Raw genomic sequence first — 26,721 nt, forward strand, 5'->3', positions numbered from 1 at the left:
CAAGTATTAAAAGATACGTAAAATTCCTTAAACGCAATGCTTGATTATTTGTTTCAGGAAAATGTACGATAGAAAATTAATATTAGATATTTAAAGATATTTTAAGAAGAATTTGTCACAGGAACATATGCAAATACCCTGATGAAATGTGTGGAGAAATATAAGTGAAAAAGAGTCAGAATGGATGTGTATTTTACACACTTTATTACAACTGAATAACATATTATTACATAATACAAAGTAAACCAAATGGTATTTGTATTATTTACAAGAGTATTTTGTGCAATGGACTTCAGAACCTCTGTTGTAATCTAGGGTGAGCTGACCAGTCTAGTTCACTACTGAAGATGTCATCAGTTACTGGAACAATATTCTGTCTGAGCCAGATCTTACAACATTTTTTCTTAGAACATCAAGACTTATAGTGCTCTGCTTTGACTGAAGGACCTGACTTTTAAATACCCAACAAGAACCAGTTATGTCAAGTTCAGCACACTCTGCAATCAGTGGGAAGCCTTAAGTCTTCAAATGAGATTCCTGTCCGTCCTTGCCCCCTTTAAATGTTTTTTGCTGCAGCTTTAGAGATGTTAATTAATTGCTGGCTGACTGAATAAAAGGCTGCTGTTGTTGTTGTTGTGGAGAAAAGTCAAAGGGTCTGCGGTTCTCAGTGTAGCCATAAAGTTTCCGGAGGGCCACGCGAGCTGCTTCTTCCTCGGCTGCTGCAAGCGTCTCTCCTGGACCCTGAGCCAGTAGCTTCTTGTCACTGAATTAACAAAGAGGTGAGCAGACAAAAATGTAAATTCTTCATAGCATTAATTTTAACCCATCGCATCCGTTTTAAATTTAGAACAGTAACAACGCACGAACAACAGAACACATACCTGTATAAGCCAACAAAATACAGTGGCAACACTGTGCTGGCTCCAGCAGACCGGATGAGCCGAGGCTCCGGCAGAGGAATTTTCCTCTTTGTAAGCTCTTCCACCAGTAGTCCCATGGGGTTGACCACAGTCCACATATCAAAGAGGTCCTTTCCTATCAGCTGAGTCACCAGAAAATCCTAGGAAGAAGGTGGAGGTAGGATTACAAGAACAAAATGTCCCACCACTGTACACACAGCAGAGGCAACTGAGCAATGTGGACAAATTATGCTTCCTCTAAGCGAATTATTATGTGCCAATGATTTTGTGCCATAAGCGACCTACCCTGAGAAATAATCCAGTTCGCTCAGCTCCACTGCTTTCCTGCAGAGCTCCGATCACTGCCATGAAAGTAGAACAGAGCACATCATCTGGAACAGGGAATTCTGCACTCATTGTTAGGTCTTCAATGCCCAGATTTCTGGCTACGTAAGTGATGACTGCTGGACTGGTGAGGTGCCCTACAATACTCTCCACCCCGATGGCCGGGAGGCTCGGGAAGCTTGCCCTGCACCAGTCGATCAGGAAGCTTTCAGCGAACGCAGACCCCTTTTTACTCAGCTGCATATTATCTTTTAGAACAAGAGCGGCAGTCTCAGATTCCACACCCAACCCCTTTCTCTTCTCTTGCTCCATCTGCAGGTAACAGGGATTGATGAAGGCTGTTTTCAGGAGCTCAAGAGAGAAATTTTCATGCAGGCGATGGGTGAAAGCTTGAATCTCTGCATGGTAATCCCAGTGAGGCTGCTGGGATCTGAAGAAGAAGAAAAAAGTAAATACCAAACAGAAATAGGAGTGTACAGTGGCTAAAATCATGTCTAAAATCACTAAAAGCGTGTACAGAAAGTCTTAGAAGGCCATGGACAAAGCATACGGTCATTAAAATATGACATTTTTATATATTAAATCAATGATAAAATTAGAAGATTAACCGAGATCACGGGGAGGATCTTGGTTTTCTACCCTTGGGCAAAGAAGCTTCGACAGCTAGCTACGCTTCTGGTGTTATTTGGAAAAGCCATGAAACCAGTAACGCCACACGCAGCGCTAAAACATCTGCATTAAACAGTTGCAAAATTGCACTAAAATGCCGTCCATATGCACGCTTCTCAACGGACTATGAAAAAATAAACACATTGAAATATCAAATACACGAATGGCCTTGAGACGCTCTCTAGTGATTTTTGGCGTTACCGTGGCGTCGGAGGTGGAGGTCCTTCCAGCTTCAACTTCTTCGCCATGAGGTACGTGTAAGCTTTCATCCATCGCTTTTTCTCTCTAACCTGTGACAGTGAAATATCCCTGCAGACGCGCTGGCAATGAATTCCTAATGTCAAAGCACCACGATTTAGTAAGTACCCTGACGCCATGTTGGGTCCCTAAACAGCAAGGTGCAACCACTAAAAGTGTCCGACACGGAGCAACAAAGCATATCCGGTAGGCTGGAGCGTAAAGACGGAGCGTTACCATGGAAACAAGCGTAAACGGTAACTAATATTAACGACCGGGGCAGGCTGCTGATTGCTATTTATTCGACTGTACAATTCAGAAACGCCTATAAAACCAATCGTTAAGAAGTATTGTATGTTTCTGATATCAATTTTAACGATATCCACTTCGGAAAATCAAGAAAGGATGGAAGATCAAGTGTTGGTAGCAACTGAAGTCGAAGGTGGGGATGCCCGAGAAAGTTCTGACAGCAGTGGAGCTCAAGAAGACCTTGGGAAAAAAGAGCTGCAAAGTTCACCTCAGGAGAAAAATAAAAAACACTCAGGACCACGGATGACCAAGAAATTCCTGAGAGACCACTGTAAGCAGAACAAACTGTACATAACACCATGCCACAATGATGCGCTGTATCTGCATTTCAAAGGTTTCTCCACCATTGAGAACTTAGAGGAGTACACAGGTCTGAAATGTCTCTGGCTGGAAAGCAATGGGCTCCAACGCATTGAGAATCTGGATGCTCAGACTGATCTGCGCTGCTTGTTCCTTCAGCAAAATCTCATATACAAGCTGGAAAACCTAGAGCCTCTGAAGAAACTCTGCATCCTGAACGTCTCCAACAACTACATACACATCATAGAGAACATCTCCTGCCTTCCTGACCTGAGTACTCTGCAGATTGCCCATAACAAGCTGGAAACTGTTGGTGACATAGAGCATTTGAGTCAGTGTCTGAACATTAGTGTATTAGACCTCTCTCACAACCTGTTACACGACCCTGACATCCTGCCTGTGCTTGAGGCCATGCCAGAACTGCGTGTACTGAATCTAATGGGAAATGAGGTCGTGAAAAAAATCCCAAACTACAGAAAAAATATGATTGTACGCCTCAAGCAGCTCACGTTTCTTGACGATCGCCCTGTGTTTCCTAAAGACAGGGCATGTGCTGAGTCGTGGGCAGTGGGAGGGCTGGAAGGGGAACGCCAGGAGAGGGAGCAGTGGGATACACGAGAGAGGAAGAAAATTCAGGAAAGCTTGGATGGAATGGCAATGATTCGGAAGAAGGCCCAGGAAAGACGCAGACTCAGAGAGTTACAGGATAAAGGTAATCAGCTTTCAGCTTTTACTACCCTCGTCTGTATACTGAGAGTAAATGTGGATGAATGTTTACACAGTATAATTGTTTCATTTCAGGGAAAACCGATGCTTCCTCTACTCCAGAAACTACTACTGAGGAAAACGGTACCCAGATTTTAACTTCTTCACAAGGTGACAAGATACAAGCTTTTGTGCAGGACAGCCTGGATGCCCATGAAGAGTTCTTAGAGAAACAGTCAAAACAGGGACTTCTTGAAAATCAACCAGCAAGTAAACATCTTGAGACCAAGGAGGCAGGTCAACTCCTGATGAGAGAGCAGTTAGATGAAGATACCCAGGACCATTCTCCGATAACGCACACCGTAAGAGAAGAGAAAGGAAGGGAAAAGATCCCAGCAGATGAGCAAGGCAGTACTGTAGGGCACATGTTAGAGACAGAAAATAAACAAGAAAAACAGTCCAAGAGAAATGAAGCAGAGAGAGAGCAGAGTAAAAACAAACAGCCTCCCCTTCCTGAAGCCGATGACGATGTACCGGTACATAGTCCTGGACCACGGATTACAGAGCTACAAGATGCAGAGCTGCTGGAAACCATTCACCTTCCTCCAGCAAGTCGCTCATTGCGTATTGATGAGTTGCCTGATTTGGAAGATGTGGACACAGAAGACTTTAACGCAGCGTTCTCTTGTAGGCAGGCCTTTAAACCAAAAATAGAAGTCATATCAGGTGACAGCAACGGGGAAGCACCAGCTGGGATTCAGAGTGACAGCATCTCCACATCCGCTCCAGCTAAGAGCTTTTTGTTCCTAACAAGTGGCTGCGACAAATCACCGGCTGTCTCTGGCAATTCTACATCGCTGGTGTATCCAGAGGATGAGGGTGCGCCTTCCGACCCGTCAAACTCAAAAATAAACCGAACCTCCTCTCCACCACGCTGCCTGATCGAGGAGCTTGAGTAATACCTTGATGTCATTAAATTTGAAATATGAATTAAAATAGTAAACTGCAATTCAATCTGTAGCATATTTGTGATAGCTGTTTTGTCTGTGTGCTTGTCAGCTGTTATACTGTGAAAAGAATAAATTCAGGACTGATTTGGTCAGTATTCTCGGGGGGAATTATACGTTTACTCTTCACATTACAGCAACATTTTATATAATTTTATTTCATTCAGGGTTTTTCCCAGACAACTGTGGTCCTTTGTGGTTTAATACAGTGCAATGGGTAAGACTATGCTAGCTGTTTTGTAACAGATATGTATAATTTTTGGTTACTTCTGACCATTTCAAAAGCAAATGTATCTATTTTGTTTGAGAGAATCCACCCAAATAAATACACTTGTAAATTTTAGGCTTTTTTCCTCGGGAGACATTTAACTCCTCTACAGGAAAAACTATGTTAACGTCTCAATAAAAATACAAGACCAAACATGACTGGTACGGTTTTACTAAACTTTATTAAATTTACCAGCCAAGTCACATATTACTCTTAGTATTCAGCATTACCACCATGGAGCTGTATGTCCCCACACTACAGCTCCTTATTTTATTTTTTTTTTGGGTGAACTATATACTGTGCCTCTGGATGAGGTCCGATTGACATGAACAAATATTTACAACAACTTAGCAATGGGCAGCAGAATTTGAGAATAAAAACAAAACACAAGAAAATGGAATAGAAGGAACAAAATAAGAGTACAAAAATAAAACTGTACATGTTTAAATAAACAAAATCAAAATGTTGAGCCTATGTGCAACAGGCCTTGCACGTGCTAACATCTCCTCACACAGGGGTTAAGTGCAGTGAGCAGCTAACTGATAGGATAAAGGATAATACGTTCTTGTCATGTGGATGGCGGAAACACAGGCCGGCTCTAACGTCGCAACCACACCCAAGTGTTGATGAGCCAGAAAGCGACGGTGACGGAGTACAGGATCATCTCTCGCTTTGTTCGCTCTTTGTTCTCTTCCTCCAAATGTTGGAGTCTCCGGTTCAACTTGATGAGCTGTTGCCGAATCAAAAAAAAATTGTTTTATCAGTCTGGCCTCTTGCACCACACAAGACAGAATTCATTTATTTATCATGAGCTAACCTGCCGTCGAAGTGTTGTTGCATCGACCACAGTCATGTCATCAGCTGTCCCATCCAGAGAGGGTTCATATGTTGACAGTGCAAGCCTTAAAAAAAAAAAAATGGCTAGTTTGAGAATCACAAAATAACCAAGTCACAGCAGCACACGGCACATTCAAATACGCAGAACAATTTAACAATGGCAATGTAATTTTTATAGATATCTGTGTCCATATATCTGTGTCCTACCACTCAAGGTAGGAAAGGATGAGGACAAGGAGAGAGGAACAAAACGAAGTGCCAGATGAAGTTACCTGGAATCATGCAGGGGGTGGGAGCTGGAAGCCGACCCCCCTCGCAGTGATGATTTGCTAAGGGGTGGGGAAAGACAGAGTTGGGAAAAGGCGAAAGAGATATAGAGAAACCAACAATGTTGCATCCATGCACACAACTTGGATGTCTTTAATGCACCTAGACTTTCTCTAATTTTCTATTCTTTCTAGTCCTTTTAAAAAGTCTTATTTCCCTAAAGTTGTTTTCAGTGTCTTAAAACAAGTCACAACTATATCACTTTAGTCTTCAAAGGGGACAAAGAATGTGGGTAAGTGTTCTAAAAATACCTTTTTAAGCATACAGAAAATATGAATTTGTGAGCAATATTTAGAAGATCCATTTTCACCTTATTCTTTCCTTAAAAAGCTAAACAATTAAAAGGTCAAACACTTGCAAAACTCCTTGGAAAGTTCAGTAATGAATCCACATGCTCTGCACAGCGTTTAACCCTGGAGTAACTGAAGTGTTGAACCTGAAGGTGAAATAAGTTGTCAGCACTACTTCACTTTCTCTTTAATACACCATCTCTGAAGTTTCAAAGGAAGATAAAACAAATTCCTCAGTGTGAATTATTCCCTTTCTTACAAAGCAAACATTTATGGTGTTTGAGAAGTCAAAGTTAGGGTTGGGCGATTGGACGAATATATCGACTATCGACGATAGACAGCCCATTGGCGATCGTTTTTACAAGGGCAATTTATGTATCTATTCGCCCATGAGTAAGTTTGCTAATAATGATGGAGCTAATAGAAGCAGTCAACAAAAGAATAAATAAATAATAGCGCGGTTTTAACAGCACCCTCTTTCATCTGTGAGCAAATGCACCCTCCTCAGAGTGTGCCCAAATGCTTGTTGATGGAGCTGCAGAAGCTGGTGATAGCCTAGCATACTCAGCCGGATGGTGGACACGTACATGCTCATGCAAGTTAGTCGTGTTTGAGTACTTTGCTTGCTCGGACAGCCCTAATTTTTTTGGAAATTAGTTCGTCCATGTTTGGACTTCTATGATGTAAACGCGGAAATCAGTCCGTGCATGATCATATTGCTCCACCCATCAAAAAGTCTGCGCGTGCGCGAACATATCGCCCATCATTGATTAGTGGACTGACGATGTAAAAGTTTTTACATATCGCCAAACCCTAGTCAAAGTGCAACTCAAACAACTTGATTCAACCACTGGTGGAAGTGGCAGTTCAGAGCTTCAGTTTTTTATTCTTCAACAAGCAAGGAACTTAGAAACCTTTTCTACATTTTCTGGGATTAATACATGTGTTATTAATACTGTTAAAGGTTAAAACTGGTCACAAGATTCTTGAGACTACACAACCTGTACCACATGACCCTCTCCCAATCCAAAACAAATGGTGCTTATGGGCAGAAATGAAAGTACATTTAATGCCATCTATCATGAAAATAGCTGTTGCAATTTTTACGGCCTTTTTAAACCAATACCCATTCGGGCAATTTTTTTTTCAAAACCTTTAAGCAAAAAAAAAAAAAAAAAAAAAAAGACCAGATGATGGGGAGGTCACCTGCGAGGGTTCTCATCCAAGACCTCCAGGACGTGCTGGTAGGCCCGACGTGTAGTGGACTGGATGAAAGATAAGACACCACTAGCGCTGTAGAGGTTGTGTTCTTCAGCCTCGGTGAGAGGGGGGCATGGGTGAGCAATGGCTGGGGGGGAAGGGGTTGCACTGCTCAGTGCCCACCATTAAGAGCAGCAAATTCAGTAGGGAAGGGAAGAAGAGAGAGTACAAGAGAAGGAGGAAGGAAAGGGATAGAAATAAGGAAAGGAAACTGTCCTCCACTGACTGTGCAAAACTAATATCAGAGTGAAAGTGAATAGGCAAAAAGCAGCAGCCAAAGACTGAACCTGCCAACCACACTATGTTCTAACACATCTGGCAAGAAACAGGAATGCAAAAGGAGCTGATTTTATGTTTGATTAAGTGACTATTTTCTAGTTCACCATTCAGGCCTGACAAGGAACCTTGTTAACAGTACCAGTGTGCTGTGTTGCAGAAAGTGATCAGGGCATGAAAAGGTGGTTGTTTTTTTTTGTCCGAGAACTGTGTAATATTTTTCTCAAATATTAAGCCTAAAAATTTCTGTCAAAATAATAAAGTTGCCAAGCACTTGTAGTTTACACCAGGCCTTCAAACAAATACATGAAGCTACTAAAGCTTCAAATTTGAATCGCTTTGCATTAAAAGCAGTCTGCTTCACTAGTTCCTGTCAGTGCTTCCCCAGCTATTCCTGTCCTTCTGCGTAGAGGGGATAACAGTGTTCAAATTTGTAATTTATTTAAACTAATCAATTAATCTTTAAAGACTTCACAAGTTGGAAATAATCTACCAATAAAAACATGTTGTTAATGTATTAAAAAGTAGCAAAAAGTTTCTGCATCAACACTGACAGCAGCAAAAGCTCCTGACACAGTGGCTTACAATACAAGAATGAAACCAAAAGAAAGATGCTGCATGCTTTACATGCACAAAGACGTAATAGCTGGTACCCAGTTAATGGACCCATACTCACGCTGAATCGTTGCGCATCAGCTGAGTGTTCTGACGGACAGCCGCATTCTCACTGGCTGAACGCTCCCTCCGTAAACGTCCCTGGGGTCGCAACTACAAGGAATAGCATTGACAACTGATTTTCTGGTTATGAGTTACACTAAGGACATTATCTTAAACAATGGGTGAATTGTACATAGTGTTCTCTGTAATAAAAAAAATTACTGATTTATCACTTACCACTTCCTCACTGTCTGGAGCCACCCGCTGATCGTCTTCCATGAAGTCCAGGGGTCGCTCATTGAGGGTGAGGACTCTGGGTGGAGTTTTAAGTGATAGCATTTCCAGTGGTGTTGACTGGATGAGGTCCAAGTCTCTGGGTCTGGAGAACTGGGAGTCATCACTGCCTCCTGACAAATGAAATGTACTGTGAGACTAACCTATCACTTCTAACACTTTAACAGTATGCTGTGCTTTTAATACAAAATTGAATGAATTAAAATCAATTAGTTCACACCTATAGTGGGAAAAAAGCAAATATCCCCTCTGCCATGCTACCTGTATGCATGTCAGCCCCTTCACATAAAAAGCAGTAAGTAACAGCTAAGTTGAGCTTAAAATCTGTGTTGCAGTGGCTTTTGCGCTCATTTTTTCTTTCTTTTGCTTTTGAATGTCAAGCTTTGTTTTCCTTGTGTGAATGCACATCACTGTGCTCTGGTCATAGTTCAACAATGCTGAACTTTGACCACAGCACACCAGTGCTTCCTGAATGGTGTGCATGAACTGTGCTTTACTCAATGCAGGGGGCAAACTGCTCATGTGTAGTGCAACTCAGTGGAAATAATGTGAGCAGTGGTACTGATGTCACATTACGTAAAACGTTCATGTTCATGTGGTTCTCTGTGGTGAAGAGAAACACAGAGACACGTGCTGTAGTAGTTCCTCTGTCCCACTTTACACCCCTTTTCATTCTCTTTCTTTATTAAATGTTCATAACTCCTCATGTATGGCTGTGTCAATGGAGACCATTTCTAGAGCTGGGTATGTCTTAAGATATCAAAGATATTGCGGCTAGTGTGATCACATCGCAAGATGGTTTGTAATTGTTACGTTAAAAGTGAAATAGTTGATGGGATCTTGGCAGTGAAACGGCATCTAGGAGCAAAGTCCTGTGGCACTGATAGAAGGAGTTCTATAATCTGCAAAAGACTGTGAGGAACTACCATAATGGTGAGTCACCAGTGATGTGCAGACATAGTGTGACATAAAGGACAGAAAACATACAGTATACTAACCAGCAACCACAATTCTCTCTGGGACTTGCATTATAACACTGTGAGGGACCTCCTGCGATCCCAAATTAGGGTCCTCGTGGGCTGTTGGAGCCACTTTGAGCATCTCTGGGATGCGCATCCTTTGGCTTATTCCCTCGGTGTACTCCAGCTCATAGTGGATACGGTTAATTTCAGCTATATCAGCCGTTGGAGAGGGGAATGTTGCTCCGTTCATTTGGCTGTTCGTCAACACAGAATTAATTGTTAGTTAAACAGAAAAAAATCCCTAAAGGAAGAGAACATGCTGATACAATAAGCCTTTGAGCTAAAATAGTTCTACTTCAGCCACACACTGAATAGCTATTGTTATGCAGTGTGTGGCTTCAGCTATTAAACCTAGCCCTAGCACACAAAACCAGAATATCTCCTCTAGCGACACAGTGATACTTGGTGGTGCTAACAGAGTAGTGGAGAGGGGATTAAAGATGGAACAGGCTTGTGATGTTATCATAAGTTATCACATGATGTATTCAGATTTTTTCAGAGTCACGCAAAAGTCGAACATTGACCCCAAAGCAAACAACATTGATTTTAACATTAAAGAACTGCTGGTCTTATTACAGAGTGTTTATTTTAAAGCCCTTAATGCTCACAAGATGACAAGAAATGATTAACTTCAGGTTGCTGTACTAGCATAAGAAATATCTAATACATTACCCATGTAACAACATTCAGAAACTATTATCCACAAACATTTGCGGAAATACTTTGCATTCCAGAAAACAGGTTAGCTTCCGAAAATGAAATTGACAGAAAACACTTTAGCTTAGCGCCATTTCAAGCTAGCACGTTAGCCATATTTCTTACCGTTTAGTCTGTTGCCACGGGCCGCTGTTTCGTCGAAGAACTTATTCAGAAATTTTTTGACGGAACAAACATGAAGTCGGAAATGTAAAGCTCAGTTTCAAGTATTTTAGGTATTACAGGTGAATTAGCTGTTAAGCATCTCTATGTTGTGAGAGAGGACCTTCCCCTCTTCCTGCTTCTTCCTCTGTCTTGTGTCTGCACGCTAAACAGGAAGTGGCGTAATTCTGGGGAAGTTATGTCATTAGTACCAAGCGCTGAAATTAAAAGCAGAGAAAAAACTGGACATGTGTGCAAACAGTACAGCCTAAAATAATATAATTTGTCCAACTTGTTGGTTTATTGTAGCTTACCATTAAATAGCCTGTATTTAAATATTCTACATGCTTTCAGAAATGACTTTAAGTCACCATAGTAGGTGTTTTATCTATTTTTTTTTTATTGTGGCTTATTTAATTTGGCAAAGAATTCATCCATCCATCCATCCATCCATCCATCCATTCGCTTCCGCTTATCCTTTTCAGGGTCTCGGGGGGCGCTGGAGCCATCTCAGCTGTCATGACTTTACGAAACGCAATAACATAATTTATCTGCACTGAATGTTTATTGATCTGCTTTATTGTATTCAGTAAAGCTTAATATATATAAAACTGTTGAAAGTAGTTTATTTTTATTTTATATGCACATCGAACCATTTAAAAAAATCAGAATAATTTAGGAGCATTTGTCGATAGGTATAGCCTTTTGATGAAACTACATATTTTGTCTTATAAGCAAAGCTGGCTGTATTACTAATGAGTGCACATGTCAGTGTTGCCGGGAGGTTTGGAGAGATGGCCCCACAGTCACTGTGGGTGGTGCCTTTCTTCGGAGCCATTCAAAGGCAGCCTTTGACATGAGACAGTTGCCCCTCTGCGTAACAAGCAAACGGGATATCAGGGATATCATTGCAGGATAAACAAAAGTCGTGAGTCATGTTTAAAGGAGGACTTTCATAAGTGTCAGGATGCTCTTCATTTAACAGGCACAGAGCCAGCGCCGATTGAGTACTTCTGACCGTGGTTGTAACTGGCTGAAATTATGTTCCCACATATTTTTATTTTGTGCGTAATATTATTTGGCACTATGCATATCGCGTCATCTTTGGAGCTGCAGCTTGGCATGTAAGTAACGTGTTTTGGGTTTGTTTTGGGTTTTTTTGTTTTGTTTAACATCGTTTCCACTGCTTTCCGTTTGCACTGTGAGCATACACTTGAATATATGATCAGGTGAAAGAGAAAGATTTGGGGCTTTTAAATATGACAGAAGCAGCGTGCGTTAGATTGGATTTTTAAAACAGAGATTCTGAGTTTAAACTCTGTTGAACTTTTGATTTCACCATTTATAATTCTCACTTCTCTCCACTCTATGTTTTTATGCTCAATGACCACTAGGAGTCTCTCTTTCGGGTCCCCTCGTGCATGCGTGTCCACTGTTTTTGTAGCGCGGATGTAATGTGCATCTGCATAATAACTTCCAAAGGAATGTGCTTTTCCTTGGACTGTACTTGAGGGTTTTGAATTTAAATAGACTGTGGAGGACATGATTGATTCTTTCATTACCAGAGAAGAAGAATATTTCCTCTAATTAACTTCAGGTTGCCCTATACTGAAGCCAGATGGTTTGAGGAGGAGGACACCTATGGATAGTTTACCTGCACTCACAACATAAACAGATCCAGGCTCCTTAAATAGAAGCTTACAAAGTTTAAGATTTGAGGCTTTTTTTTTTTTACACTTTATTTTGTAGATTTACATTGTAACAATTAAAATGTGGTTGTTTATCTAGTGATAAAAGCAGTAGACGGTGATAATGTGTAATACTAAAACAAATGAACATGTAGAACATGTATATATAACTGTTGTCTACCCCTCAACACAGTCACCTACCAACACATAGACAGAAAAATACAAATAAAGCACTATTTACTGAAAGTCATCAGAAAAACAGATTTTTTTCCCCCAAGTTTTTGCCATTTTGTTATATAAACTATGTGTTTTTCATGCCCAGGCCAAATGTTTGTGCTGACCAGGAGATGTCCATGGTAGGGAGCCGTCAACCTTGCGTCCAGGCTTTTACCCGCATGGTGAAGGTGTGGAAGCAGGGATGCACAAGCCACAAATGGTGTATGGGTGTTGAGAGGAGGTAAATGTAGACTTTTAAAATTTGGTTTGCCACTGGCGATCTCTCCGATAACTGCTGGGGATGACTTCTGTTCACGTGATCTGGGGCTGATAGTTGTAATGTTCATTCTTCTGATTAACAGAAACAGTGACTAATTAGTATTACTGCAGTTATTTTTGACTGTTTTATACCTTACACTTATTGCTCTTTTATGCTTTTATATGCATTTATTTTGCTTTTGTGTTTTAATGCCATCTAACCTGCTAGCATGTTTTGGTACCTTGCCATAGCCCTCATCCTTCCCTCTTACTTCATCTTACCCTCTTACATGTTAAGCACTTTGGTACACCATGGTTTTTAAATGTGCTATATAAATAAAGTTTGTTGTTGTTATTAAACCAATTGGCTTTTGCATCTACAAAAATTGTTTAATGATGTGTTAAAAATCTTTTATACACTCAACATTATAAGGTATTACCTGTGAAGGTAATGTAATGACCTTAAAATTGTGAAATTTCCCCTCCTCAGGACAGCGTACTACACAGTTTACAGGCAAGTGTACAGAGTGGATTTGCACACAGTCTACAGGTGCTGCCCTGGTTGGATTCAGAAGGGTGAAGAGAGAGGTTGTCTGCACAGTGAGTAATTGCATTTCATCAGCATGTATCAGATGGAGCTACTTTCAATACTGCTGTGAAGTTGCACTTGAAACAATAACTGAACCCGGAAACAGCCTGTTGTCTAAACCAGCAATGGGCAATTAATTTTCCCAAGAAGCCACATGAGAAACTAGGACTGTTGTGCAGTGCTGCACCAATAAGCTGAACTCAACAGTCTCTGTTTCTCATGTGGCCCCATCGGAAAATTAATTGCCCACTGCTGGTCAAGACTGTATATGCAGAAGTGCACACATAACTTGGATATATCAGCAGCGTTATGCTATGTGATACCTTCAGGGGTTTGCAGTGCCAATATGTGCTTCAATGGAGGGAGATGTGCTGAGACTGGAGACCAAATATGTCATTGTCCACTGGGCTTCAAAGGCACACGATGTCAATATGGTGAGTATTCAGCTTCCCAGAAGATGAAAACTAAAGATTTTGCCAATTTATTAAATTGAAAATAAGTCACTGAAGTATGCAGGTAATTCAAAATAGCCAAATATATGTTTGGGAGCCGGCAAACACACTTATGTATATTCAGGGTCCAGTTCAGACCTTATGTGTTCACTCTGCTAAAGCAGAATGAGCCTGTCTTGTAGCTGTGATTGGACGGGGCTGCTCTGTGGGGGCTTTGGCTAGTTAAAGGTGAAAGAAGTGGGTTTTTGTTTGGGAGAAATGTTTTTTCTTTGAAGGCAAGAGCCTGGAGTGCTGTGGCTAACCCAGCTGAGCTTCCTCTCTATAAAAACTGCTCATTAATGAGACTGTCTTCAGTCCTTATTTTATATGACAGAAAAACTAAAACAAAAAATCTTCAGAAATAGAAATTTGGTTTCACCTACCAATATTTCCCCCTGGTTGAACATTTCCTTAATGCATTGAATTAATTGATTTGTTTGTTGAGTATTCTTTAAGGTTTGATAGTTTGGAAATAGGGATATTTCCAGTTTAGAAGCCAATGTGAACTCCCATGTCACTCAGTTATCAGCGTGCTTCTTGCACGGTATAACATAAGGCAGCCAGTTGATGGTTAGCATATACTTACATGTGCAACCGGTTTCCTGTACAAGGTCTCTTTCAGCTGAACAGCTGTTTGCCAGATCACTGCTCAGAGAAAGGACAGTGAACATTTGACAGGGACCAACCTTTCACTCCCTTCCAGTCTTTGTACTAAGCAAACCAGACATTTGCTGCAACCTTTAAATTACTGCGGCGATACAAAGGCAGCACGTGTGCTCTTAGCGATAACCTACCAGAAGGTGAATAAGTGTATTTGCTAAAATGTGGCTTCCTGTAAAATGCATCTAAGCAGTATCTATTACTTAAATTGCATTTAAATAAGCCAAAACAACTTAGAAATATGAATTGTTGGAGATAAGGACTTCTACACAAATAAATAAACTGGACATAATCAAAACCTCTAAAATCTCAGCCTTTCAGTTCTTAATGAACTGCAACTGAGCAACCTGGCATCTGTCACAAATAAATAGCGAACATCTGAAGTAAAGCAGAGTTAAACCCTTATTATTCTTCTTGTCTCTTGTTGCCATCATTGTCTATTCTTTCCGCTCATTGCAGTCTAAGTAACTCTAGTTTTTGTGTGCTTGTTGCTGTTTTGGAGGAGTCCTGCAAAGAGAGAATGGTGAGCGGAAGATATTTGGTTTCTAGCCCCCCACATGCTCACAGAAACGCAAACATGCAGGCAGACACACACATAAGCTTTGCTGTTAGATTTCCCAGGAGAAGGGGCCTGCCAGAGGTGTAACACAGTCCTTCCTCTTGCTAAGATGTTTTCACACAAGCCTGTTGTTGTTTGTTAGAGGCAGCGCTCGCGTTTGTTTTCACGCGGGTTCTTTGGTTTTCACACATCTAAGTGATGGATTGGAAACAGAGATGTTATAATCAGGACTTTCATCCTCTCTCTTTCACGTCCTCCTTGGGAACGCACGTCTTGCTCTTCTCTTTCTTGAAAACACTTTTCCTTCTCTCGTCTCGTGAGACAGATTTATCCACAGTCTTCTGCCAGAAACATTATGCGCCGAGAGAGTCAGCCAAGCTTCTGTGTTCAGCCAGGTTCCTTCCCTCGCAACCTTTGCCTGATGCGGCATCAAAGACACACACTAGTCATTTTGATTTGTGTGGGTTTAAGCAAATTACTATCGTTATTAACCTGCCTTCTTTATTAGATTCGTATTGTGAGATTTCACATTTCAAAATGACACTTTTTTTCTTTCCCGTGTGAGAGCTCGCACACAAGAATTTCACTCACATGTGCTGTACCAATGTATCTGCACATGTGATGTGACAATAAAAGTGATTTGATTGTGTGGATGCCCTCAAGGGCATTGATTTGATTTCAAACTAAAAAGGTAATCATATTTCAGTATTTTGTTTACAGTTGCTAAAAAAGGTGATTGGCGAATTAAAGAACGTGTTTTTTTTAGAGTGAAAATTGCAATTCATTAAATGACAATGAGTTTATTTTTTTAATTACAAGCCTGACTTTCTCGTAGCAAACGACTTCCTGTCACTATTCATCCTGTCACTATTTCTTAAGATATATAACAAAGTGCGTTGTGAGGACAAAGGATATGTCAGCCTTGCCTTTTCACCACAGCAGATTTAGACTTCAAAAGAGGCAAAATGTACACTGAGAAAAAGCCGAACATTCTGACTCTGGTTTTAGTTCAAGTTACAATCCAGGCACTGCTCCCCCTCGCCTCTTTTCAGCACTCATCACTGACTGACTTTCTTGAACTGTTACTTTCTTTGGTGCTCTGGCCAAGTCGTGGTGGTAGAACCCACAGTGTGTTGTGCGGGCCAGCTGACCACCTGCTTCTCATTTCTGATGTGAGACAGTAGGCATCATCCAAGGAAATCTATGTCAGCCACTGACACCAAGGCCGGGGTGTTGACACTGGGAGGTCATAAACAGCCTGCATGTTGCCCGAAGCATGTGTTGAGACTCTGGAGCCGGCTCTGTAATAGTTCTATTTATCCCTGCTTGTGAATGCCACCCTGTCTCACTCTGTAAAGCTTTGGATTAGGCTTTGGTTTGGTTAGATTGGTGCATGTGTCTGTATAAAATTAAGAGACCATGGGCACATAACAGCGTGAGGACAGAAACCATCTGGTCCTCACTAAAGAAGCCTTGGCTGCTTTCAGTGCACTTTTGGAACAGTTGTTATGAACGGTGCTTAAGACTAGATCTTGTAGTGGGTGTTTTTAATGAGACAGCGATCAAAATCAATAGAAATTACAACTTTCTTGCAAAAAGTTAATTGATATAAGTTGTGATATTATAGGTAGCAACATCCAAACAAACTTTGTTGGGAATGTATGGTAGAACAAAGATTTTTCTAACACAAACAAAGTCACCAGGCGGTGTGTGAATTAAACTAAGTATATGTAGCAACAGAAGTGGACTGGACAGTTTTATTTCCAGACTTTAAATCTGAGGAACTCTGTTGACAGCCTCGGGGGAATTGCAGTTTCAGTGTAAATCACATTTTCTCTCATGGAATCTTCTTTCTTCATTTGAACTTGAATGTTTGATTCTGCGGACCTCGAGTTGTCTATTATCGGATCACAACTCACCCCAGTCACTGAGCTCCTGTCTGGACGGGATTTCTGTCAGATTAAACACACCAGTCTTTATCTGTGTCAGTGTTTGAACACTTGTGTACATATTTTTACAAAGGTGTGAATTAGATTGGGCTTGATTGTATGACATAAAGCTGAATGGATGGTGGAGATGGAGTTGCAGGAACACGTCTGCAGTCTTTAGTGTGGTAGATTACAGTAGGTTGTCTCTGAAAGTTTTCTTCTGTGATTGCCGAATGAAAAGGCTTCAATACAACTGAAGTTCTCTATGACTGTATTAAAGTTTTTCAATGAGCTACTGAAATGGGAAACAGCTATAGCTATAGAGGGAGTGGCTTTTCCTGCAGAGTTGTTAGGATGACTGCAATAAATAAAACAGTGGGAGACGGTGACTCAGTTACCACCAGGTCTCTTCTGTTGTGTATTTACTTTTGGTACAGGAAGCAGAGACTCTGTTTATTATGTGCATTTGACTATGTAAAACAGATTATAAACAGTCTGGCATAAATGGATGCAGTTTTGTTTGGATGTTGAAATTTTCTTTTAAGTCTTGGATTTTGTTGACTGTGTTTGTGCATTTTGATTTGTTTTACAGTATTTCAACAGTGAAATGTGTCCTAGAGAATCGGGTGTTATTTTTGTTTGTGTTGCAGCAGGTTTATATGTGCATGTGTTTGGATTTTCATGGTTCTCCTACCTAAATGTTCTCACACCTAAATGTTATTTTTGTCGTTAATGTGTTTGAACAGAACTGGCTCTAGAGCCCCAGTTTTTAAGACCAATATGGAAACCACTGGAAAAATATTAAGAGGTAAAATAATGTAGACTGAAAGCAACACAGCAGTGTGCTTGTGAGAGGAAAAGTACTGCAGAGGTGTACTAAAGGTGTGCAGTTTGAGTGCTGTGGTCAGTAGGTCTGGAAAAGACGTTACTACATTAATAAAACTTAGCCTATCTGAAAGAAGGAAATACAGCCAGTAATAATGCAAACCCAGTAAATTAACAGATGTATCAATATGACACTTGGTTCATTAAGACATGGAAGAATCTGATGTATTACAATCAAGTATTTAATTAAATCATGTTTAACTTAATTACATTAAAAGACAATTTTAGTCTTGATTCTGTACAAATTTGATATAAGGTCAGAATGTATGAAAAAAGTCATCTTTTTTAGGATTCATATGTAAATGCTTTTGGAAAAATAGAAATATTTTAAAATAAAAATAGCTTGCAGCCAACATGAAAAAAACAAAACAAGACAAGAACATTGGTTATACTAGTCGATATTCAGAAAAGATTCTTATCTGGAAAAGATAAACACTTTAGATGCTGTTAAAAAGTTTTAGACCCTCCTACTCTCCACACACAGATGTCTGAGGAACTTCAAAGAATGGGGATGCTATTTTCTGGGAATTGATTGGTCAGTAGGTGACGATTTCATACATGTTGAGCTCTAATCTGGAACCTAATCTGATCTGTGTTAGTGCACAGCATATGTTACCATGGCAAGCTACCGCAGTAAGAAGTTAACCATGTTCATAGTACTGAAAACCAGGTTTAACCCTGAATTTACCAAGGAAGATTCAACTAGCTTTGTAGAACAGCTTCCTGCACTATGAACCAAGTCCAGCATATCCAGGTTATCTTTTTGTTTTCTGGATTCACTTTCCTCACCGCTGGTGATCAGGATAAGCGCTCACACAAAGCTGATTATCAACTCCTTAAATTAAACCAGAGTTTCCACTGCAGGTTGATATGATGGGGTTGGCGTTGGCAGCATCTAACCAGTATAAAAGGGTTTTTTCCATGGGTCATAACACTTTTCTTCCACAGAAAATGATCCCTATGAGTGCTACCTACACCAGAGACATCAGATGGTGTTTCAAAAATCGCTACAAAATATAAAATATACACCTGTAAAATACAAAACTGTTGTAAAGAAACATGGTTAACCATGTTTAACACTGAAGTTACACAAATAAAACAAAATCCTGTTTTGTAGTACTGGCTTTAGGGCTCTGGTTGTTGTGTTTGTAGCATTTCAAACACATATTACCAGCAGGGAAGTTTCAGAGTGCCTTTGGGAACATCAACACTCATAACATGATTGAAGGTGTTTCTTTACTTTATATATATATTTTTCTATCATATAAATGCCACTAATGATATCGGCAAATACCTAATATCGACTGAAATTGACTGACATATAGACATATAGACACATTCTGTCTCTCACAGTTGAAGTGTACCTCTGGTGCAAATTACTGACCTCTGTCATCATTTTAAGTGGGGGAACTTGCACAATCGGTGGCTGACTAAATACTTTTTTGCCCCACTGTATGATAATGGTCGAGCTTTAGTTGGGCTCTGCAGATTTGTACATATGCTAAGCTCATTGCATGTTTCCTCTTTGAGTATTCTGTGGAGGTGTTTATGCAAATTCTTGTACCTTACGCTTGACTGTTTCCATTTTTCACACAAGAAAATTAATGTTTCCTTCATACATCATTTAGGACCGGTTCAGGGAACATACTGGAAATTGTTAACTCTAATCCATTGGGTTTTGAATATAGCTAAAAAATATTTGCAACTTGGAAAAGATTCAGGAAAAATGATTTGGTAATGTCTTCACTTGGTATGGTGTATATCCTTTATAGAGCCTCTGCCAGTGTTTAGTCCTCTGTCTTCTACTGCTTTCACATGTCTTTGGCAGTAATATCACACATTCCTGGATTTGACTCTGGACAGAAAGAAAAATCTGTTCAGGATGAATTTTTACTGGTATGCCTGTTCCTGCTCTGAACTTTAAAAAGAGTCTCAGTGAAACAATCTGTCCGTCAAGAAAGAGAAAAAAAACCATAGTCTCTTTCAGGTCTCTGGAAGTAATTAAGCTCAACGATGTAGTCAAGCCAAAATATCAATATGTGGTTACAATAAAAACATGGCTGAGGAAAAATAAATAAATCTAGTCCTAGATTTAATTTGATAGAAATGTTCGTGAAGACCCAGAATGAAGGTGTATAACGTCTTAGTAGCTCCTGTGGTTGTTCTCACAAAACAGTGATGTCTTTCACAGGTTTGGAAGGAATCCTCTTAACTAACATACCATGCGGGGAGTTTAGCTTCTCTAAGTCTTTCCGTGCACTTAGGTCATAGCAGAGCTCCAGGTGAGTTTTGAGCATTGTGCTTTAACTCCTAAGCAACAGAAGCAGATTGTTCTTTCCCTCTAGGTACAAAGGAGTCATTTTAGAACAGTTGTAGTTCCAAATCATTGTCAACAACTATGATCTTAACACAACCTGGGATATAAGACAGCACTCTAAAGTCCCAGCTCACACATGTGCAGCAGGCAGTAATTTATTTAAATTATGACAACTGTGTGGTTGTAATGATGGCAGGCTGGAGTGCTTATGTTGGTCTTGTCTGAAAGGTTTCTGCAACAATAATTTAGGTCATGGCTACTAAAGTCTGTGAGGTGTGGAAGTCATAACGTTTGTTTCTGACAGAACTGAAGTGCAAATGTCTAAATGACCTCTGACAGGTCGGTTGTTGCTTTGGCTAGCGCTTTGTGTTTTTAATAATAGTGGTTAATGAAAAGCTTCACTGAAGGTTCCTGTGCATCTCTGGCGTAATATGTGCTTAATGACTGAGAAACCAATACCAATCTCCCAAGACATGTTTTAAACACATGGTAGCGATCAGCTTTTGAAAACTGAGTTAAAAGCCGCAGATGCCTCTGGCTGAATACATCAGACCTTACAGCAAGTTAAAATTAAATGTTGAACTCTAATAGTGATTGGATGCCAGAGGTTTCCATGATCCACAGAAAAAACTGTATCATCATAGTTATAGTCATGTGTGATTTTTCAGGATAAACATAGTTTGTCTTCTTATTAAACACTGAGACTAAGACAGTGATAATGTTTGTTATGTGCTAGCGTTGCTTCCTTTGTGACCTGTGCACCCAGTCATCCTGTTTTCATTCCTGAAGTCTCTATATGTGGATGTAGGAATCATATGCCGAGACACAGACCGTGAATATGGCTCGTCTAACAGCAGGACACAGGGGGGAGCAAGGCAAGTGCTACATGATCAGCATAGCTATCAGAGGAGGGAGGAACATTAGATCAATTGCTGCCATGTGACAGGGAAGTAGCCACATGCTAAAAAAACACCCCGGCATCTTTTCAAATGCATTTAGCTATCATTTTTATCAGGTTAATGCTGAACAGGCCGCAGCTAATGGTCTGTGAGATGAGCCATGTGCACTCAAGGCTCACTGTTGAATTCCTACAGTAGCAGTGGAGTTATTCTTCCATGAACTCGGTTTGGCTGTGCTCTATAGTGTTAGTTTTGGGTTTAGAAAAATAAGCCTAAGATAGAGGCCCCCTTTTTCGAGATTTTTGAAGTAGACAAGTGGTGAGTTTTCCACCAAGAAAGTGCCCCAGAGTTCTGAAAACTACTTTAGGGAAGTTAGCAAAAGGGATAAAAACCTTTTTTGGCCTTCACTAATCTAAAACTGGAGAAATATCTGATATGCAGCTGTTTGGCTATAAAGCAAGCAGTGCAATTCTGATTGTTTTTCAGTGTGAACTTTTCTCAGAAGAAGATAAAAAAAATGCTATCTTGACCTTTTGTTGTCTTGTAGAAGAACATCAAAGAGCTGAAAGCGCTGTGAGTCATTCAGGCCTACACACTTCACTAGTTTCTCTAACAACATGGTTTTCTTTATAACTCGTGTTCTTGCTCATTTAAAGGTAAACTTTTCCTTTAACATATGACAGTAAGTAGGCAGCATTAGCAGTCAGTAGCATTAGGGGAAATGTTGGAAGTGAATGGTGAAAGTTAGAACATGCTGACGCTGTGTAACTTAGTACATCTTACTACGTGTAATAATTCTCAAAAGCTAGAAAGACCCTGGCATGGATGTTGTTTCACAATGAAAAGTAAATAGTAACATTCAAAGCTTTATTAAACTGAAAAATCATCCTTAGCACGATCATGTTTATTCCATATCTGAAACAGCAATACTGAGATGCTGAACAATCTTCTACATGCAGTACAGTTAGGCATAAATCTACATCCATGTTTCATCCTCTCTGTGGAAGGCATTTTTGAGGAAGATAGTTTTCCCAGATGTTGAAGAAAACTTGATGGAATTATGGGGCAAAAAGTTCAAATAAGACTATCAAGCCAGGGGCTCCAGTTCAACTTTTCTATCCCAATTAATGAACTGGGTTTTAATGTTGGAACTTTGGTAATTACAGAGAAAAATGCTGGTGTTGTGCGCGGATTAAATGTTGGGGGAGAAAGCAGGATAGCACACAGTTGTTGTGATTCATGTCTCTTGTACTGCACTGTCAGAGAACAAATAAGGTTTTATTATTTACTATTAGGAAATGAAAGATAAGAAAAAAAAAGCATGTTTACACCAAGTAAATAATCTGTGTCCCCCTAAAACATCTGATCCATCCTTACAATAAAAACAAGTTTTGAAGAGACAAATGGGAAGCATGTGAGCTGCACAAGTGAGTTCACCACATGGTTGAAAGTGAGCAGGGCTAAATGTTTGTCACATAGAAAATTAAGAGCAAGGAGAAAGGAAGCTTTTCAAAATACTTTCTCACATATCAATGCGTCATATTAACAAACCCAGCTATCCAAAATTAGGGCTTTCCATCACCAATGACCAGCTTTGCCTTTCTCCTCCTCTGTTATTGTATGCTTCAGACGGGACTTAAAGACAGTTGGCATTCTTCCTAAATGTTCTGAGCCATGATTGATTGTATCCCTTCCTCAAGCTCGCCATATCTTGAAAACAATCCACCTTTTGTCTCATCTTTAGTTGCCGCTGAGCAGATTGTTGAAGCTTACTTCCTTCTCTGTGACAGGTTCTTTAAACTCCTCAGCTGTCCCTGAATAACCTTTGACCTTTCGGTATGGTTCACAAGGTCTTTTGCTTTTTCTCCGCAATGGGACACTTCTACATCATAGCTAACACACATTTTCAGCTTCGATAAATAATAATAAATACAATATATATATATATATATATATATATACATATATGTAAAACAAATCACTAATGGAGCAATGCACTGGAAAAAGATACAAAATCATCACTTGGAACAGCTCACATTTGAAATATTACATCTCATTGGCAAATAGCAGTTATGTGGAGCTGCTGAAGTAGAATAGCTGAGTAAGAATGTGTCCTGTTTCATGAACGTTTCCAAAAGTTCATGGTGTATATGTCGAGCATAATCTCACAGTTTAAATAATCTTTTTGGTAATGTGTAACATTAAGTTAAATAAAAAGGCTGAAAAATGGCCTGTTATTGTAGAGAAGTGTGAGCTGAGGCTTTTTCTTTACTGGTCTGTCTGGTAAGTATTTCTTTTCACAGTTAACTTGCCATAATAGAAACAAACCTAGAATAGGTGGGAAATAAACACCGGTCCTGCTCCAGACCCAAATTCCATCTATTAAGGAAGAATCAGTAAATTTACTCAGGCTTGAATTTCACTTACCACAACTGAAGCTCTGCTGCATTCATTGAAGAGTGCTGAGAGAGACAAATCATGCAGCCAAAGCCTGCTGATTCAGTTATTGATCCAGACTTGTATCTTTAAATGTTTTACCATGAGGAAAATGGGCACATTGCTGAGGGTTTGTTGATTTATTTAATGTCCATGTACTAAAGGTAGTTTTTTTTTCTAGGGGAAGGAAAAACGGTGGTCCTTGGAGAAACTGGAAAGAGGGGGGACACTGTATGCTATGCTGAAGACAGTAATGTCAATAACACCTGATGAGATATCCAGGAATAAGGACTTGGTGGTTGATAGTTGTCTATGGAGAACACAAAAGCATTCAAACAGCTGTCCTCTCTGTTCGGCCTAACTGATGGGAAACAAAAATCACTTCCATTCATAAATGAAGAAGAAAACAGTTTCCGTCTTGTTTTGAACTTTATCAAGATAGATACATGGATACATTACAAGAAGACGAAAGCTCTGGCAGAAGGCTCACAAAGCCATCTGTTGCAACAAGTTGAGATCATATACAGTATCGCTATGTTTAAAATCGATAGCTTCCTGATAAAATAAGTTAGTTGCACTACTTCGGCTCTATGGTGACCCCTTGGGTAAGGAAGGGAGCAGCTGAAAGTACCTTCTTTTGATGACTGTCTGCAGAGATTTTGAGGCTGAATTATGTGGAATTCTATAACTAAGTAAAAAATACATTAAATTCCTGCATATAGGTGACGGTTTAAATGGAAAAACATTTTTGTTTTTTCAGTCTTCCCATTAAAATAAGTGCTATTCAGTAACGATGACAGGGCGACACAGTTCACATCGCTAACACTTTTTAAGCGTTGCGTTGTTTTGTGCTGGAAAAAGCTGGATTTTAAAAATGCCCTGAAAGGCACTAAGTGAACACTTCTCCCTGCACACCATCTTGATGGTGATGACAAATGACCCTGAGCTAATACGGAGAGCTCATTAAGGCTCCAGGGAGCTGCAGGATCAAAGTGGGGATGTGTGAGTGGGGGGGCAGGGCTGTAAGGTTAAGAGTCTATGTCACTTCCTTGTGAGTTGATGAAAAGTATAGAACAGGGTTGTGTCTCTGTGGACAGCTATAGGTATGCACATGTGTGTGTGTGTGTTTTCCCGGATGGGCATAAAGTTTCTTAGAGCCTCTTCTTGTTAAAGATGAATGGGAAGAGTGTTGGACTTCCATGTAAGTAAAGGCTTGTAAAGCCAAGGCTTACATTATTTATGTGTATTTTTCTGAGGAAAACAATGTGCTAATTATAAAAATAAAACAACTAAGGAAAAATGATTTACAAAGACCTAAACCCAAAAGATAAATATCTGTAATATCAGCACTGATCATTGTCTCCTTCAGAAATTCTTGAAATTAATTGTGAATCTGTGTCTCCCTTTACATTACCCAGAAAACCCTGCATGCCCTTGGAAACCAAGTGTGGGTGTGGCCTGAAAAAGAAATATGGCGACCCATCCTTTGTTTCTGAGGTCCTGCAGAACTCTGCAAACTTTTAAAATCCTGTAACAACTAATGTTCAAGCGAAGCATTCAATTTCTGAGGATATTTGTCACGGCTGCTGCTTTTCCTTGCTTCTGATTTCACCCACTGTAAAATATGGAGCCGTATAGTATCTCTTTATCTCCACAGGGAACACACATGGTTGCAATAATTCAGCATCGCTCGTCCAAACTATGGCTCTTTGCATCACATCGCATGAAAGGATTTGAATAGGCTATTGATAACGCATCTTGCGTGCTCAGCTGGAGACAATTTTGTCTAAACTGACTGCTGTGGCTTTGTGCTGTTATCAGGAAGCAGCTTTCAGCACAGACTCAAATCCTTTCTTTATTTCTTATTTTTTGAGAATGCAGATGTGGGGAAACAGATATATTATCAAGTATTTTACCTGAACAACATAAACAGTTTTTCATACCCTGTTGTCTTTTAATAACTCTGGCCAAGTCATCGGTTGCTTCATGGGTGTCTTCCCCCTGCAGGCTCAACATAAGAGTACTGCTGAGTATGTTAAAATCGAAAGCCTTTTTTTTTTCTCCCCCGAAACCAAAGGCTTTGTTTCATGGCTTATGTAAAATGTATGTGCCTTTAGATTAGCCTTTGCATAGTTAGATAGCGGTATATTGAAGAAATAGGACATTATTCCTTCATTACCCCTTGAAAAGCTAAACAAATCTTAAAAACCACCATTAAAAGCATGTTATTTTATAATAGCATGTTAATAAAAAAAGATTATGACTTTCACAAAGTGATACATCAGACTAATTTAAACAAACACTGTTGTCGTGTTCCTTCAATCTAATAAAAACAAGCTGCCAAACGATGCATTTTTTAAAAGCACGCCGTTTCCTGTTTTTTTTCCCAAACTGTTTCTCCACATTGGAAATTTCCTGTTATTCAGAATAAACAAACTCAATGTACAGTGAGGGGCCATTTAATCTTTTTAACAGATGGCGACAAGATACTAAATAATATTTCCTTTCCACCTTCTCTGACAGGAGATGTCTATATCTGATGTCTGCATATCACTGACAGCGTATCCCTTTTCGAAACCAGTCCTGTAACAGTGTATCATGGACCAGAACTACTGTGGCAAAAAACAGCATTTTACACTCATTGATCAGGATCAAGTCAGCTGTATAGACTTGATCCTGATCAATGAGTGTAAAATGTTACACTGCTGTTTTCTATCTTTGGCTTGTAGGGACAATAGGTGCCAACCTCATCTGACCAGCTATAAGTAATGGCGTGGGATAGTAAAGGTGGTATGAAAGATTGTAGTGTTTTCAATAGAAAGCAGTTTAAACAGTGGGGACTTCAGTAAAACAGAAATACGCAAAAAAATAAATTAATTAAAAAAATTTAAAAAAGTATTTCTGTATATCAAATGAAAGCCCGTTTTACAAACCAGAAACTATTTTAAAGTAATGCCATAAATGAAAATGTCTTCCTTTGTTGCTCGATTATAACTACTGCAGATGTTAGCAACATTTACCAGACCTGCCTGTTATAAATCTTCAGCCAACAATCTGTCTACTATAAAAATAATACTTAGAGCAATATCTCATTGCCATGTGTCATAGATCATTCATATTAATAGGGTTTCTTGTTACCGCTTCATGCATATTAGAAGATAAAGGAAAATTTGTGTGGTGATATCACACCAGATTAGAAGGTTGGGAAAACCAAGTAAGAAGTAAGGTTAGATAA

General features: G+C 39.8%; 4 protein-coding genes across 6 annotated transcripts in view; 2 read left to right on the top strand and 2 right to left on the bottom strand.

The window, feature by feature from the left end:
• Positions 1-187: 187 nt before the first annotated feature.
• mrpl44 (mitochondrial ribosomal protein L44) lies at positions 188-2,814 on the bottom strand. The gene is made up of 4 exons (XM_085245417.1): positions 2,115-2,814; positions 1,206-1,674; positions 882-1,060; positions 188-763 (listed from the first exon to the last, which is right to left on the bottom strand). The coding sequence occupies exons 1-4, from the start codon at positions 2,288-2,290 to the stop codon at positions 592-594; spliced, it is 996 nt and encodes a 331-aa protein (XP_085101543.1). The 5' UTR covers positions 2,291-2,814; the 3' UTR covers positions 188-591.
• dnaaf1 (dynein axonemal assembly factor 1) lies at positions 2,238-4,892 on the top strand. Its single transcript, XM_085245411.1, has 2 exons — positions 2,238-3,471; positions 3,561-4,892. The coding sequence occupies exons 1-2, from the start codon at positions 2,505-2,507 to the stop codon at positions 4,421-4,423; spliced, it is 1,830 nt and encodes a 609-aa protein (XP_085101537.1). The 5' UTR covers positions 2,238-2,504; the 3' UTR covers positions 4,424-4,892.
• Positions 4,893-4,901: 9 nt separating this feature from the next.
• Positions 4,902-10,742, bottom strand: mffa (mitochondrial fission factor a). Of its 2 annotated transcripts, XM_085245418.1 has the most exons (8): positions 10,525-10,742; positions 9,679-9,896; positions 8,624-8,793; positions 8,406-8,497; positions 7,400-7,561; positions 5,849-5,905; positions 5,557-5,641; positions 4,902-5,469 (listed from the first exon to the last, which is right to left on the bottom strand). In XM_085245418.1, the coding sequence occupies exons 2-8, from the start codon at positions 9,890-9,892 to the stop codon at positions 5,338-5,340; spliced, it is 912 nt and encodes a 303-aa protein (XP_085101544.1). In that variant the 5' UTR covers positions 9,893-9,896; positions 10,525-10,742; the 3' UTR covers positions 4,902-5,337. The 2 variants fall into 2 exon arrangements, with proteins under 2 accessions (XP_085101544.1, XP_085101545.1); XM_085245419.1 differs by lacking the exon at positions 7,400-7,561.
• Positions 10,743-11,477: 735 nt separating this feature from the next.
• Positions 11,478-26,721, top strand: part of egfem1 (EGF-like and EMI domain containing 1) — a 54,679-nt gene continuing 39,435 nt past the window's right edge. For both annotated transcript variants that reach the window (XM_085245398.1, XM_085245399.1), the window contains exons 1-4: positions 11,478-11,684; positions 12,571-12,705; positions 13,213-13,322; positions 13,641-13,745. In XM_085245398.1, coding sequence (XP_085101524.1) covers positions 11,602-11,684; positions 12,571-12,705; positions 13,213-13,322; positions 13,641-13,745 — 433 coding nt within the window. In that variant the 5' untranslated portion in view covers positions 11,478-11,601. The remainder of the gene's footprint in view (positions 11,685-12,570; positions 12,706-13,212; positions 13,323-13,640; positions 13,746-26,721) is intronic.

Source organism: Mchenga conophoros, linkage group LG14 (assembly GCF_057382185.1).
Source record: "Mchenga conophoros isolate Kocher_MC1m ecotype Shallow Benthic linkage group LG14, M_conophoros_male_GT1.1, whole genome shotgun sequence".
NCBI lineage: Eukaryota > Metazoa > Chordata > Actinopteri > Cichliformes > Cichlidae > Mchenga > Mchenga conophoros.